This window comes from Lynx rufus, unplaced genomic scaffold (assembly GCF_022079265.1).
Source record: "Lynx rufus isolate CCGP_SWC_20201006 ecotype Redwood Valley unplaced genomic scaffold, mLynRuf1.p SCAF_2, whole genome shotgun sequence".
Classification (NCBI taxonomy): Eukaryota; Metazoa; Chordata; class Mammalia; order Carnivora; family Felidae; genus Lynx; species Lynx rufus.
In genome coordinates this window covers 15,533,949-15,550,630 of record NW_025814834.1, presented here as the reverse complement: position 1 = coordinate 15,550,630, position 16,682 = coordinate 15,533,949, and the positions used below count along the sequence as shown (strand labels likewise).

Below are 16,682 nucleotides of genomic sequence, written 5' to 3'. Positions count from 1 at the left end.
GTTGGGGGGTTGGGGGTGTAATTTGAAAACAGACTCTTGTTGCTCCCTGTGTCAGAGGACTTAGCTTTTATTATAACAATAGTGGAGCCTTTACGCCATGAGAATGGGGATGCTTTGGGTTGGAGGGGGGAGGACAAATGGGGGGGGGCACCAGGCGATCTCAGTGTCTAAAAAAGAACGAGTAGCTGCTGCAGTAGTAATAATGTTCTTTCAAGGATCCTCTATTTTCAAAACTATCCAGGTTTCGTTTATACTAACGTGAAGAGTAAAGTATTGTTAATCTGAGATGTGTTAAGACACAGTGAAGGTGTCCGTTGGGATTGTAATAGCTAGACAGGGCTACCGCACTAAGAGAACACGCACTGTTTTCTGTGACTGCGCCTGATGGGCCCAGATGTTAAGAACAGACCCCAACTTAGTAGTCCTTCCATGCTGGTAAGACATGTTTTGTGTTGACAGAATTGATTTACTAGAAAAGCCTTTCGTCTTCTTGGGATCGACAGTAGACTATCCAGAGAACTGGATTTTTTTCCCCCACCTGTATATTTCCTTTATCTTGTAATCAGGGCAGAAGTTAGCAAATAGGCTAATTCCTCATCACAAAATGCTACAGGGCCCCAGCACCGTGCAAGGGACCCAGACAGTTTGCTAAAGCGTTAATGATCTATAATTGCTTCCTGCCTTGCCTCCTCTCATGGATTTTTCCTTTACACATAGGCCTTTGGGGCCTCAGTCCAAAGGAATGTGATGGATGATGGAACTTAATTTGGTCCCTTTAGGTAGGAGGGCCCTTCAACAATACAGAGTGAAACCCTCCATTTAGGGCAAGCCACGTCAAGTTAATCATTATACTCTTTAACTGCAAACTAAATGGAGAAATGGTTCTCTTCTGCCATAGTACTCTTTTTAATAGACTTTATTTTTTTAGAGCGGTTTTAGGCTCGTAGCAAAACCGAAGGAAAAGTATGGAGACTTCCCATATATTCCCTTGCCATCAACCAAGCACAGCCTCCCCATTATGAACATCCCACACTAGAGCAGTACATTCATGAAAACTGATGACCCTAACTGACACATGATAATCACCCAAAGTCCACAGTTTACAGTTCACTCTTGGTGTCGTACATTCAATGGGTTTGGACAAATGTGTAATGACACGTATCCACCATTATGGTATCATACGCAGTAGTTTTCCAGTGTTCCACCTATCCTTCCTCCCCTCCAATGTCTGGCAACCTTTGATTTTTTACTTCTTCACAGTTTTACCTTTTCCAGAATATTCTATAGATGGAAGCATCTAGCATGTTACCTTTTCAGATTTTTTTTTCACTTAGTAGTAGGGATTTAAGGTTCTTCCACGTCTTCTCATGGCTTGAAAGCTCCCTTCTCTTAGCGCTGAGCAACACGCCTTTGTCTGGATGTACCACAGTTCATTTACCCGTTCACCTGCTGAAGGACATCTTGGTCACATCTGAGTTTGGGCACTTAGGAATAAAGCTGCTACAAACACTTGTGTACGGGTTCAATGCACCCAACTCATTTGGGTTAAATACCAAGGAGCACGAGTGCTGAATCTTAGGGTCAGAGAATGTTCCGTTTTGTCAGAAACCACCAAACTGACTCCCAAAGTGGCTGCGCCATCTGGCGTTGTCATCAGTGATGAATGAGAGTTCCTGTTGCCCCACATCCTCACCAGCATTTAGTGGTGTCAGCGTTTTAGATTTGGGCCATTCTGGCCAACAGGCACATGAAAAGATGCTCAACGTCGCTCCTCATCAGGGAAATACAAATCAAAACCGCACTCAGATATCACCTCACGCCAGTCAGAGTGGCTAAAATGAACAAACCGGGAGACTATAGATGCTGGAGAGGATGTGGAAGAACGGGAACCCCCTTGCACTGTTGGTGGGAATGCAAACTGGTGCAGCCGCTCTGGAAAACAGTGCGGAGGTTCCTCAAAAAGTTAAAAATAGATCTACCCTATGACCCAGCAATAGCACTGCTAGGAATTGACCCAAGGGATACAGGAGTACTGATGCAGAGGGGCACTTGTACCCCAATGTTCATAGCAACACTGTCAACAATAGCCAAATTGTGGAAAGAGCCTAAATGTCCATCCACTGATGAATGGATAAAGAAATTGTGGTTTATATACACAATAGAGTACTACGTGGCAATGAGAAAGAACGAAATATGGCCCTTTGTAGCAACGTGGATGGAACTGGAGAGTGTTATGCTAAGTGAAATAAGTCCTACAGAGAAAGACAGATACCATATGGTTTCACTCTTATGTGGATCCTGAGAAACTTAACAGAAACCCATGGGGGAGGGGAAGGAAAAAAAAAAGAAGTCAGAGAGGGAGAGAGCCAAAGCATAAGAGACTCTTAAAAACTGAGAACAAACTGAGGGTTGATGGTGGGGAGGAGGGTGGGTAATGGGCATTGAGGAGGGCACCTGTTGGAATGAGCACAGGGTGTTGTATGAAAACCAGTTTGACAATAAATTTCATATTTAAAAAAATAGATTTGGGCCATTCTGATAGATATGTAATGATATCTCATTGTTTTATTTCGTAATTCCCTAATGACATGTGATGCTCATATCTACAGTAATGTTTTTAATATTTTAGACTTTTTGATTCTATAAGATCCAGCGCACCTTTTTTTGTTGTTGTTGTTAGCATGATGATGTTGTTTTATTGAACCAGTAAAATGCAAAGAAGCTAAGCACACTTTTTGCTAATGTTTCCATTCATATGCTCCATGAGGACAAAGATCTTATCTGCGTTGTTCTCCGTGGTCATCCTGAAACCAGCGCAATGCGTGGTCATTCACTTGCACTCACTATTTGCTGAATAGAGTGGATCAGATGGGCATCGTCAAAAAGACACATCTACATCCTAATACGCGGGACCTGTGAACACTATCTTTCTTAGAAAAAGAAGGATGGCAGATGAATTCAGTTAAGGATCTTGAGATGAGGAGATCCTCCTGGATGTCTGAGTGGGCCTTCAATCCAGTGGCCAGTACCCTCATAAGAAGAAAGCAGAGGGAGAGTTGAGAGGGGCAGAAGGGCAGGAGACAGAGGGAAGGGGAAGAGGCAAGTGACCACAGGGGCAGAGATTGCAGGGACGTGGCCACAAGCCTAGGAGGGCCTCCAGCCACCAGAAACGGGAAGAGGCAAAAAAGGGCTCTACCCTAGAACCCTGTAGTCCCCTGACACCTCGATTGTAGACATCTGGCCTCCAAGCCCTAGGCAATCACTAATCTATTGTCCGACTTTATGGATCTGCCTGTTATGGACAGTTCATATAAATGGAACCAGGCAATATGTGGTCTTTTGTGCCTGGCTTCCTAAACTTAGCATGGTAGCACCTCCTTTTATATTCTAAATGTTTTATAGTGCCCGCTTTGCTTTCTTTCAAAGCATATTATTCATAGATGATATGACCTACTTACATAATTTCTAAAACTCTGCCTTGTAATAAGGTGACTTTTAAAATAAGCAAATGCTGGGGCACCTGGGTGGCTCAGTTGGTTAACTGTCCGACTTCAGCTCAGGTCATGATCCCACGGTTCATATGTTCGAGCTCCGCATGGGGCTCCACGCTGACCCTGCGGACCCTGCTTGGGATTCTCTCTCTCTCCTCTCTCTGCTCCTCTCCCACTTGTGCTTTTTCTCTCTCTCAAAATAAATAAGCTTTAAAAATAAAAAATAGGGGCGCCTGGGTGGCTCAGTCGGTTAAGCGTCCGACTTCGGCTCAGGTCATGATCTCGCGGTCCGTGAGTTCGAGCCCCGCGTCGGGCTCTGTGCTGACAGCTCAGAGCCTGGAGCCTGCTTCGGATTCTGTGTCTTCCTCTCTCTCTGACCCTCCCCCGTTCATGCTGTGTCTCTCTCTGTCTCAAAAATAAATAAACATTTAAAAAAATTTATAAAAATAAAAAATAAAAAATAAATAAAATAAGTAAATGCGAGGGCATGTCCACATAGGGTAATAGTAGGATCCTTGCACCTATAAACAGTGTCACTGTGAGTGTGTCAACTATGGTGGTGTGGACACAGGCATGCGGTGTGCGAGCCTCTCACGCATCAAGCAGCCTTTCCATTGGTGACCCAACTGCCCCACATGGTTAGCAATTCTAGATAAAGTTTCAAATCAACCGAAATTTCAGTCTTCCCTCAGTTTCCTTGGTAGTTCTGTTCTCAGAAACTTCAGTGTGTGTTCAAACCTCGCAAGAAAATATTTGGTGGTTCCTTCTAGCAGAGAATTAGGCTCTCCCTTCAGAGGATTACAGATAGGTGTTCACCTACAAGGATGTCTGGCAGAGCCCTCAAGAATCCTATTGGACACAAAGAATGATTTCCTAGGGTGATCTCTTATTTAAATAATTTCTACTTGCCATTCTTACATTTATAAACCTGTTTGAAATTCTTTTGTCTTAAAAAGTTTTTTTAATACTACTTTTTATTTTAAATTTAATGTTTATTTTTGAGAGAGAGAGAGACACACACACACACACACACACACCGAGTGAGAGTGGGGGAGGAGGAGAGAGAGGGAGGGAGACACAGAATCCAAAGGAGGCTCCAGGCTCGGAGCTGTCAGCACAGAGCCTGACGCGGGGCTCGAACTCACAAACCGTGAGATCGTGACAGGAGCCAAAGTCGGACGTTTAACCGACTGAGCCACCCAGGCGCCCCAAAGCATTTAAAAATTCTGTCTGCTGCCCCACTTTTGCTGACCTTGATCCCACCTTTATCTCTCACCTGGATTTTGCAATATTCTCTTACCTGGCCTCCTTCCCTTTAGTCTTGATGTCTTTGCCCCCACTCTGCCCAGGACACCAGAGGACAGATCAGATCTGGCTATGTCTCTTCCCCGAACGTACTGGTAAGCTGAACATCCAGATGCCCTTCCGTACAGTGTCTCATGGCCAGACCCACCGGCACATCTCCTCATACTTGAGAAGAACTTTTGAAATGTTAACGTGTTGAAACCTCGTACTCAATGGGATGGTATTAGGAGGTAGGGCCTTTGGGAAGTGCTTTGGTCATGAGGGTGGACCTTCATGAATAGGCTGAGTGCCCATGTAAAAGGCACCCCAGAGGGCTCCCTCACTCCTTCCGTCATGTGAGGACCCAGCGACAAGATGGCTGTCTGTGAGCCAGGAAGCAGGTCCCCATCAGATACCAGATCTGCTGGCATCTTGATCTTGGACTGTCCATCCTCTAGAATATAAGAAACAAGTTTCCCCTGTTTATAAGCCACCAGCCTATGTTTAGTTGCTATGGCAACCCAAGCTAAGGCAACCACTTGTTGAGATGTGATTGACCTACAATAAACACGTCTTTAACAGCTTTATTGAGGTATAATTCACACACTGTACAATCCACCCATTGAAAATGTCCAATTCTATAATTAGTGTGTTCGCAAACTTTCTACGTACTTAAAATGTACAGGTTGGAGAATTTTGGCCTAGGTGCCTATCCCATTTGTAATTTCTTTACCGCCTTCCTGGCAACCATTGGTCTGCTTTCTGTGCTATAAAGTTAACATTTCAAGAATTTTATAAAAACAAGATCATACAGTATGTACTTCTTTTTTCTTTGTTTTTGTTCTGGCTTCTTCATTCTGTCTCTACATATATACGTATCCATAGGATTCGTTGGATAATTTTTTTCAAAGCGTGTTGGCATTACGATGAGACCTTCTGCTTGTGTCACGGGGACCTCATACAGGGCTCGGCTCATTGTAGCTTCCCTGTAATGAATGCGAGGGCAGAGACAGGACTCCCCGGCCCACAGGAGGTATTCCTTCCCTCGGACTTGAAAAATAGAGCTCTATTTTCTGTTTAAGGAGAGCTGTCATTACAGTAATTGGTATTTGAAATTTATGGGTCAGAAACAATATGCGGCGGTAATATTTTTTTAAATGAAATGAACAACTGTCCTAATTCTTAAAAACATCCTTCAAACGTAGCAGGCAAAATAGAAGTGGAGTCAGAGGGACTTGTAAACTCCAAGGAAATTTAAAAATTTGTCTGCAGGCCCCCTGGCTGTCTTCACTTAATGATTTCAAGGGTTCCTGTCTGCGGATTTTAAGTACTCTTAGGCAAACTAGAATTACCATGCCTGCAATATTTCGTTTTTGTTGGTGAGTGGGGAAGGGCCAGTGTTGAGAAATGGATCTCAAGCGGCTTCTGAGACATTCCTGGTCGTCGGTGATGGCTGCAAGTTTTCCGTCCCCACACATAATCGTCAGTCTGATGCGGTTTTTACAGGTTCACAGGAGGGAGGCGGAAACATAAAAGAGTGAGCCGGTTTCCAGGACAGTAGTTCCTGGTAATAAGGGGACGGTAAAGAGGTTGAATTTCAAAGTCCGATTAGAAATCACAGCTATGGAATTCAGTGATTGTCACTGAGGCTTTAAAGCCTGTGGATTTGGCCTGCTGTGCACACAGTGGTTCTTGGTTTCTTAACCCAGAGCAAAATGGCAGTGGGGCACGAAACATAAGCAGTGCCTTCTGGGGGACGTGAGTACGCTGGAATAATGCTCAGAATTAAGCGAGCTAAAAGAAAGCACCAGAATGTGGCCAGGCCCTAAAGCATTCATGGCCGGTCTCGTCCCAAAGCAAGGTGACTCCACCCATCACGAGCTGAACAGAGGCCTAGTAAAATCAATACGGTCGTGGTAAGATGAGGAGGTTTATGATTAAAGCCCGGGACAAAGGGACCCGTGCGAGAATACAGTGTCACGTGGGGCTTCTCCAATTCTCATGTGCACGCGAGCCACCTGAGAGTCTTGTGAAAGCCGGGCTCTCGTTCTGTAGGTCCGGGCTGGGGCCTGAGATGCTGCATTTGAGACCGGGGCCCAGGGTGGGGCACACATGGCCCGTCTTCAGGCCACACTTCGCATGGCAAATGCAGGCTTGAGTGGAGGGGCTGCTCTCCCGGCTTTGTGCCTGATCCTGAAAGTGTCCTCGAGAGCTCTCTGCCAAAGGAAGTCTGTGGTTGATAGTCCTTCCTGTTCGTCCCTGAAGGGTAACGGAAGTCGAATTCTGGTTTCTATCTTGTGCTTTACGAGAAAGAAGGGAGCGGAGCCGTTTCTTCATTAATGTCATCGTGAGCAGTCACTTGAGAAAACTCTAGGTTGAGTTGTCTGTATCTGAGGGTTGGAAACGCTCCTGCCATGTATCTTACTGATGCTCCTGATTACTGAAAGAAATTAAATTATATCCAGTGTGTTGCCTACGTGCATTTAGAGTAACAGTGTAAGATTCAAAAATAGAGTAACATTCGAAAAAATTTTTATTTATTTTTGAGAGAGAGAGAGAGAGAGTGAGTGAGCACAAGCGGGGGAGGGACAGAGAGCGAGGGAGACACAGAATCAGAAGCAAGTTCCAGGCTCTGAGCTGTCAGCACAGAGCCTGACATGGGGGCTCGAACTCACAGACCGTGAGATCATGACCTGAGCTGAAGTTGGACGCTTAACCGACTGAGCCACCCAGGTGCCCCCCCCCTCCAAAATTCTTAAGCAGAAGCTCTGTAACAATCACTTTTCTTTTCTTTTCTTTTTTAATGTTTATTTTTGAGAGAGAGAGAAAGAGAGACAGAGCGCACATGGAGGAGGGGCAGAGAGAGAGGGAGACACAGAATCTGAACCAGGCTCCAGGCTCTGAGCTGTCAGCACAGAGCCCGATATGGGTCTCAAGCCCACGAACGCAAGATCGTGACCCGAGCTGAAGTTGGATGCTCAACCAACTGAGCCACCCAGGTGCCCCAGAACGGTCACGTTTCTGGTTAAAACTTGAGAACAAAGACTGTCTGATTTGAGAACTATCCCGGTTTTGAGGTATTATCATGGTGACATAAGGCACAGATTTTGAAGCAAAACTCCTTGGATTCGAATCTTGTTCTCTACCTGCGTTCTGTAGGTGTCATTGGATTAAGTGAATTAACATTTGTAAAGCTCTTAGAACAGTACCTGGCACACATAGGAACTATGGAAATGCTTTTTGAGTATATCATTCAAATTAAGGTATGTGTTAATGTCCTATCTTAGGGGCGCAGTGGTCTTCTGGAGTTCAGACGGCCTGTTTCTCTTTTTATGGACTAAGACGCATCCTACAAGACTTTCCCAGGAGGTAGCTGGGTCAGAGAGGAAGGGGATTTCCACCAACAGACCGGGATCCCCCAAATAAATTCACACAACCGAGGGATTTCACTTACTCGGTTAGACTCACCCCCGTCCTTTGGTTTTGCAGTTGGTGATGTATATTGGCCAGATGGCCAAGGACATCCTGAAGTGGCCCCGCCCCTTCTCCCCTCCCGTCGTGAAACTGGAGAAGAGAGTGATTGCTGAGTATGGAATGCCATCTACCCACGCCATGGCGGCCACCACCATTTCCTTCACCCTCCTCATCTCTACGATGGACAGATACCAGGTGAGGCCGCCACCCATGCCGTGAGGTGGCAAAGAGAGGTTTTGCTTCAGGGTTGTCTTTTCCGAGGGGCTTTGAGGTTTATGAAATCGAGACTCGGGGGGACTGAAATGTATTGAGCCATCAGTGACAGTTTCTTCGTAGAGAAAGGGACATAAGGGTTAGCATCCAAGTCAGGCTGTGCCTCAGAGTGAAAGGCACACCCCCCGGTAATAACACCCCCTCCCCCCCCAACGAGCATGACATGGACTGCCCCAGGATCCAGGGTGTGGCATCTGCCCTCCAGAGCACCGTCACCCGGAGCTCCCGACCAGACAGTACGTGATCGGTTTTCTCATCTTCTGTTTGCGGCAGACGTGAGGAGCTTATGATCCTCGTACATGGTCCTCCAGGGCTGAGATGACTCCACCCGATAAATCCTCTTGCTAGACTCCCCGGGGCCCAGGGCAGGAAAGAGTCTGTGCCCCCCCCCCCCCCCGTTGGCTCCCAAGGATGCCTCTGCCCCTGGTTGGGGCTCAACCACTAGAAATAATGGCTCCGTGTTTTCTAGATTCCTCTCTAAATGACAAGAGATTAATAACTGTTGAAAACGGAAGAATGTCACTTCATTAATACCTGCTTAGATGCCGATTACAGTCAGACCTTCCGAAAGTTACGTCAGTACCGCGGTCAAGTTTTGCTTTGCCTGCCTGAGGAGTTTGGCTCCACGTTTGCGTTGAATTCAATAATTTTTCCCTTTTACTCTCTGGAAAATTTAGATTTCGTTAAACCTAGCAGTCATGTATGTAAACGACAGTGTCGTTTCGCCTTGTCCCTGCACCCTCGAAGCCCGTTCTGTGTTCTACGTTGTGCAGAACCAGGGGGGGTCAGCCTGATGTAGTTGGACAAGGACAGGATTAGCGCTGGATCCTGGCTCTCTGCCTCTGGAGTCTTCTACCTGGTCACCTGGAGTCAGACCTCAGTTTCCCGGATGGGAAAGGGACAGGTCCCAGGAATATATCCATCCAGGTATAATCCTCTGCTGTAACTTAGACGTCACGCCAGGGTCAAAAGTGTGTCAGTTCTCCAGTACTGCCTGTCTGAATTGACTTAACGCAGACTTCTGAGCTGCATCATACGCAGGGCACCTGCCCCAGCAGGACACGGTGGACCCAGGGCTGGTCCTCATCATCCAGAGAGGCCTGTGAGCGTGCTGACATTGCACAGGAAAAAAGCCTCAACTAGCAGCGGACTGCAAGAAAACAGCAACAAGAACCATTTATATACTCGTTTCAAGGCCACTTGGTCCTTCTTTAAAAATGCTTTTCAGCTCCCATGATGTAGCAGTTTTCAGCCTGAGTTGTTGCAGACTTCTTTCCTACTCAATTTTTTTTTTTTTAGTTAAAAAATTCCTTTAATGTTTGTTTATTTTTGAGAGAGAGAGAGGGACAGAGCACAGGTGGGAGAGGGGCAGAGAGAGAGGGAGACACAGACTGTGAAGCAGGTTCCAGGCTCCGAGCTGTCAGCACAGAGCCCGATGTGGGGCTCGAACTCACGAACCGTTGAGATCATGACCTGAGCCACCCAGGTGCCCCTTCCTAGTCAATTTTTAATGATAAATATGTGTAGCTATTTGGGGTCTTTGCTGTAACATTTCTAAATCTGGTTTCTTTATATGTGTTCAGGCTAATGCCCAAACTCTAACTTCTGAATGCATTAACTCATTACTTTTTAACACTTTTTCTTAAAATCTGAGACCCGGTTAATGATAAATGTTAAGAAAAGACGTACGACCATGTGTGATTGTATTCACTTCTTAAATCAGAAAGAATGTGTTGGGGGGACACCTGGGTGGCCCAGCTGGTTAAGCATCTGACTTCGGCTTAGGTCATGATCTTATGGTTCATGAGTTCGAGCCCTCCATCAGGCTTTGCGCTGATAGCATAAAGCCTGCTTCGGATTCTCTGTCTCCCTCTCTCTCTGCCTCTCCCCTGATAGCACTCTCTCTCTCTCAAAAATAAACAAACATTTAAAAAAGAACAAAAAAGAATGTGTTGGGCTTGGAGATGGAAATTGTGGCTTCCGGTTCTGACTCTTACCCTTTACCGGCTGTGTGACCTTGGGCACAGTCTGCCTGTCTGAGCCCAGCTCCTATTGTGAGGATCAAATGGGATGATTAATGGGAAGGCATCTTTGTGCCAAAGTTCAATAGCAATGTAAGGGTTATCAAGTTTAAGGCTGTCTTCATTTGTGGAATGGACCTAATGATAGAGCCCACTTCGCAGAGTTGTGTGACGATTGACGGAGCAGGTGACTGTACAGAGCCTCACGTAATATCGACAGCTCTCTGTCGTCTTTACCCTTCTCACCGTGAAACCCCACAGGTGTCAGTGCTTGAAGCACATGGATTTTATCTCTATGTCTCTGTTTATGAGCAGAATATCTGCATATTCCTTATATGACTCCGCATGAGCCGGATTCTTCCGCTCATGTTACCCGCCAGCGAATGTTGAGATTTAGCGAAGTCTGGATTTTTGCCTTAACATCCGTATGTAAAGGTGCCCATTCTTCGCTTGGGCCCATTGCCCCTGGGCTTCCTTAGGGAGCCAGCTGTTGCCAAACTTGACCACACAGCACTCCGTGGGGACGGAGCTGGTTGGAATTCCAGGTGGTAGTACGGCCCATCCACCTTGCCCCTTGCTCAGCACTGTAGACTCCATACATGTTACTCTATGGAGAAGAATAGGTCGAAATAAAAAAACGATTTACTGCACTAAAACTGGCTTAAGGCCGAGTTCTAACGAAGTCTCGTTGGTATGTTTATAGTTTATATGTTGTGAAACTTCCTCCTAGCGCTATGGTCCTGGGCGCCCTCCCCTTTCCTTTGCTCCATTTTCCCACTTTTCAAATGGTTTTAGACCATCAGACTGCTGGTCTAGGGAAATGGAGATTGACTCCAGTGGCTATTAAGTCAGGATGCTTTCCTCCCACAGCGTCAAACTACGTGAGCATGGTCTAATCGCCTTGTTTTCTCTTCTCGCCCCCGACAGTATCCCTTTGTTCTGGGGTTGCTGATGGCTGTGGTGTTTTCCACCTTGGTGTGTCTCAGCAGAGTCTACACTGGGATGCACACGGTCCTGGTAAGTCCCTGTGGGCAGGTCTTGGGGTGACTGTCCAAATAACACCGCGGCCAGCGTGTCGGTGTGTTTTTTACGCTGCATACTTCTACAGCTATTTGCATACGTGCTTGTATTTCCCATCAGGCCAGTGAGGTAAGTAATTATGATGTTGTGACTCTTGCGTAATAATAATAATGAATCACTAAGATAATATCCAGGGAGGGGCGCCTGGATGGCTCAGTCGATTAAGCATCGACTTTGGGTCAGGTCACGATCTCTCGGTTTGTGAGTTCGAGCCCCGTGTCAAACTCTGTGCTGGCAGCTCGGAGCCTGGAGCCTGCTTCGGATTCTGTGTCTCCCTCTCTCTCTGCACCTCCCCGACTCTTCATTCTGTCTCTCTCTCTCAAAAGTAAAAACATTAAAAAAAAATTTTAATAGAAAAATTAAAAAAGAAAGATAATATCGAGGAGGCTGAGCTGGGCTAGGCTCTCCTGACTCGAAAGATTGGCTAGAATGACAACAGAGACTCAGCTCATTTCTTTTCATGCTGGTTTACCCGTGATGCAGGAGCAACGCCCAGGGTCAAGGATGGGAGCATGTGGATACGGCTTCCCACTTTAGGTCCTTACAGAGACGGGCCTGGATTGTAAGGATCTCAGCTGCCCTCTCCAGGGAAAGGGTCCCGTCGGGTCAAAAGAGCCCAGAAGTATAGGCCTTGCTTCCTTTCCAGACTGCTCTGGGCTGGCGGTTGTGGTGACACAGAGAGACGCATCTGCATTTAAAGGTTCGCCTACCCTTTTACCGAATTGCGTATGTTTCTAGGGCTGCGGCGGTTCGCGCGGTTACAATGACCTCAGAGCTCTGTTTCCGGGTGTGCCAGCCAGCTGCCTTGGAGTCCCAGAGCACGAGGTTGGCCATGGCTAACCACAGGGCACTATTTATCATCGTAATTGGCACAAGAAAGATTTCTCTAGAACGGAATGGGCCCTTGCTAATTGTGTTACTCTCCGTGTGACGCTCAAAAATTGTGTTAGCAGAAAATGGCTCTGAGGGAAAGGCCACCCTCCTGCCTGTCCTCCTGGTGTCTGGTGTTGGCCATCGCAAGAAGGGTGGCGGGGAGCGGGGGTGGGGGGTAGGGGGGCAGAAGCAGCAGAGGTGAACAGATGGATTGAGAGAGCTTGTGAGAATGAGCAGAGGCAGAGGCTGGGAGGACGTAAACCCAGAGAAAGGGGGCTTATGGCCGCACGGGATGTGGTGAGAGACCCTCTTAAAGCACAGGCTAACTCAGAAAAGCAAGGAAGAGCCGAAAGCCACTGGAGTCAGGGCTGGGCCTCGGGGGAGGCAGGCCAGGTGCCACATGGAGGGAGCGCCAGACAAGTCCCCGACCGAGATAAATGATTTTAATGGAACACTTAGAAAAAAAGCAAAATTAATGCAAAAAATGTCCATGATAAGCAAAATGTCCACATTTTTCTTTTAAAGTTTATTTATTTATTTTGAGAGAGAGGGAGACGCAGAATCGGAAGCAGGCTCCAGGCTCCACGAGCCATCAGCACAGAGCCCGATGCAGGGCTCGAACCCACGAACCGTGAGATCATGATCTGAGCCGAAGTCGGATGCTTAACCGACTGAGCCACCCAGGCGCCCCCAGGATATCCATATTTTAAATAAAGGCCAGCTCTGACCCTGAATTTGCACGACCCGGCACTTCCGCCCCATCCTCATTCTGGCCCGACCAGACCTTGAAGACGCTAGAGGAGCAGTTAGGGGACCAGGCGCTTCATCTCCCTCCCGAGACTCGTCCTTGCGGTCCCCGTCCCGTCACACACACAGCGTATCTGGCCTCTGAGCCGACAGGGGACGGGAGAGGGGAGCATTCTCAATTCGCCACACCGCTGCTTCGCATTAGGAGGAGGGTCCCTCCAAGTACGGCCGTGGACTTCAATGTGGAACCAGCCAGCGCTCTCGCGGGTGTTTGGCATTCCTTTCATCTGGGGCTACTTTTTAATTTCCGCAGGCTTTCATAAAAAGGGATCGCGAGAATTCAGGTTGAAATGCAAACCAGCATCAGCACGAGAATGTGGAGCCGCAGACATGAGTAAAGGGCACAGAAAACCCACCTCAAGAAAGACACAGCTTGGTGCCTGTCTTTGCTTTTTAAAGTGGGTTATGGGGATGGGGCAGCAGCTATTTGCAGGGAGGATGTTTAAGCCTCTCATTCAGCTGCAAGGAACGGGCCCAGCTGCTCTCTTTGGGGCATCCGTCCCAGAAGAAACTGGAGCAAAGCTGTAGAAACTTCTTCCCCACCCTCACCCCCACCCCGTGGCGCCATTGCCACCCCCCCCCCCCCGCCCCGGGGTTTCTCCCACACGTGGAATTTTATTTCATAAAGATCTTAGAGCCGGACGCAGGCCCAGGCCAGGGTGTGACGGTACGTAATTCCTAGTAGCAGGAGGGAACAGTTCCTTTTAATAGCAGGATCGAGTTAAATTACGGATTGGCAAGTCTTTGTCACTCAGCAGCAGCTGAATAGTTTACTGCAGGTGCCGGGCTGGGAGCCAGATCTGCGAGATACACACGGAAACAAACCCTACCTCACCCTCCCGAGTCTCTGCGTGTTGATGGTGACAGATGTGCGAGCTGCTGACGCCTTGGTGTGACAAGTACTGTACTTCGCGTGGAGCAGCTGGGCCGGGCCTCCCTCCTGGACCCCTTGCAGCCACCGGGGACTGCCTCGCACTAATGGTTCTCAGTGACTGCATAGTCACATCCCGGGGAAAGCTTTTTTAAAATCTCCCCCGGGGGGTATTTGGACACCCACATGCATAGCAGCGGCGTTATCCACAATACCTAAAGAATGGAGACAACACACACACACACACACACACACACACACAGATCCTAAGCATTGGTATTTTTTCAAAGCTCCTCAGTTGATTTTAATGCGCAGCCAGGGTTGAGAGCCATTGATTAGACTAACTGTCCTGCAGAACTGGCTGTGAGCACGGAAGGAGCTGGAAGGTGGAAGGCAGGTGGAGAGAGAGCCTGTGCAAGCACCCGCCACGTCCACGTCGTGAACTGCTCTCATCGCCCACGACCGGGACGTGCCCGGCTCGTAAGTCAGGCAGGTAGCTGATGGCTTGATGCAAATGGCTGTCTGCGCACGAAGAGGAAGCAATTCAAGCAGAGCGGAAATGTACTTATCTCGCCCCTGAAGAGACCACTGCGTGTCAGGGGGTGAGTGGTTTGCTCTCTGATGTCAAGGCTTCGGGGACAGGCTCCGGCTGACTCCTGGGCAGGCCTGAGTGAACCTACGCGTGGTGTCACCATCCTGCCAAACCAGCTCTGGTCCCACCTCAGAGATGGGTGTCTCATCTGCCAAGATGTCTCAGTGAGAAAGTTGGGCACCGCCCTGGCTCCTGCCTTCCCACGCTCCTCGGGTGGTCACCGAGCTGAATTAATTCTGACTCACACCACTGCTAGAATCTTATTTCCGTATCTGATTGTGCAGTCCCGTGCACGGGGAAGTGTCTCCATCTCCTGCTGGATGGGGATAATGCCACAGGTGGCCGCAGCTGTAAGCTGCGGCCATCTGTGAGCTCTGGGGGAATCGACCTCGGAGAGAAGTCAGTACTGTTCGTGGCAAAACACGGAGGTAGAACACGGTGGCCTTGATGACATCCTTGAGCTGCTGATGTACCACTGCTGGGGCCGCACCACCTCTCGGCTTGGTCAAGGTAAAAAGTTCATCATTGCTCCAGCTGATTTTTATTGAAGTCTTACATTTCCCATAGGGAAAGGTGTCCTAACCAACGATTTACGGAAACGTGTGTGTGTGTGTGTGTGTGTGTGTGTGTGTGTGTGTGTGTGTGTGTGATCTCACGTTCTCTTGGTTTGAAGAGTAAACCAATTGTAGCCAGCTGCGGAGGGAAATAAAGGAAGAGAGGGCAGAATGCGTTGGAAGGACTGGGACAGCTCATGGAACTCAGGGTTGAGCAGCTAAGCCTCCAGAAGGATAGAACCAGGGCGTCTGAGAGCGCCTTCCTCTCCCACTAGAGTGCCACTGTTCAAAGAGCCCCACAACCTCTCTCTCATGTCAGAAATCTTAATTTCCAGAGATGAAACCTTGATTGCCCTGGGTGCTACCCTTGGGCCAGTGAGCCTCAGTGAGGGGAATGGGACCCAGAGTAGAAACAAGACCCCAGAAGCCACCCCTGTGGGCTAACAAAGGCAGTGCCCTGAAAACAGGGGCCAGAAAGTTCTCACTCCTGAGAATGCCCAAACCCAAGTGGTTACCATGTGCGTGAGTCAGGACTCCTTGAGGGCAAAGAATAGACACTAACTCAAACTCACTTAAGCTTAAAGGAAAAGTCGTTGTTGTTTCCTTTTATTTATTTATTTTGGGAGAGAGAGAGAGCAAGGGGGAGAGAGGGAGAGAGTGTGAGCAGGGAAGGGGAAGAGAGAGAGAAGGAGAGAGAGAATCCCAAGCAGGCTCCATTGCCCGTGCAGAGCCTGATGCAGGGCTCAATCTCACGACGGTGAGATCATGGCCTGAACCAAAACCAAGAGACAGACAATTAACCACCTGAGCCACCCAGGCATCCTTGAAAATGTTTTGGCTTTTATAACCACACGGTAGGAAGGGTAGAGGTACAGGTAGCCCTTGGGAGGATGGGACCCGAGGTCTAGATCTTTGTCGGAAGTCTCCCTATGCTTCCCTTAGCTTCTCTGCACATCTCTTCACATGGTGGGGTCATATTCTTGGGCTGTCTTCTCTCTGAGGCTAGACCCAAGGAGCTCTGGGCTTAAATTCTTCGTTTTATTCCTGAAAGGATTGCAGTGGGGAGAATTTCCGGAAAGCGTCTAATGGCCTGGCCCGGACAATGAGCCCATTGCTGCGTTAAATGTTGTTGGAGGGTGCCAGGCGATGGTGGTTGGTCCAGCTGGGTGGGGAGCCGGATTGTGTGAGCAGGGGCTGTGATAGACGGTGATGGTCAGGGTTAGGTTTAGGGTTGGCCTGTAGGAGGGGCACTTCTCCAAAATGAAATGGATCTGTCCTCAGAAGAGGTACCCAGGGGTACCCTTTCTACACTGACACCATTGCATCTTCCTGAGCTTTCAAGGACTCAAAACCGGGCATTAC

At 48.2% G+C, this 16,682-nt stretch overlaps 1 protein-coding gene across 1 annotated transcript in view; it reads left to right on the top strand.

Annotated features, from left to right (window-relative positions):
- SGPP2 (sphingosine-1-phosphate phosphatase 2) overlaps window positions 1-16,682 on the top strand; it is a 108,439-nt gene that overhangs the window by 72,752 nt on the left and 19,005 nt on the right. The window contains exons 3-4 of the mRNA XM_047083032.1: window positions 8,265-8,444; window positions 11,471-11,560. Coding sequence (XP_046938988.1) covers window positions 8,265-8,444; window positions 11,471-11,560 — 270 coding nt within the window. The remainder of the gene's footprint in view (window positions 1-8,264; window positions 8,445-11,470; window positions 11,561-16,682) is intronic.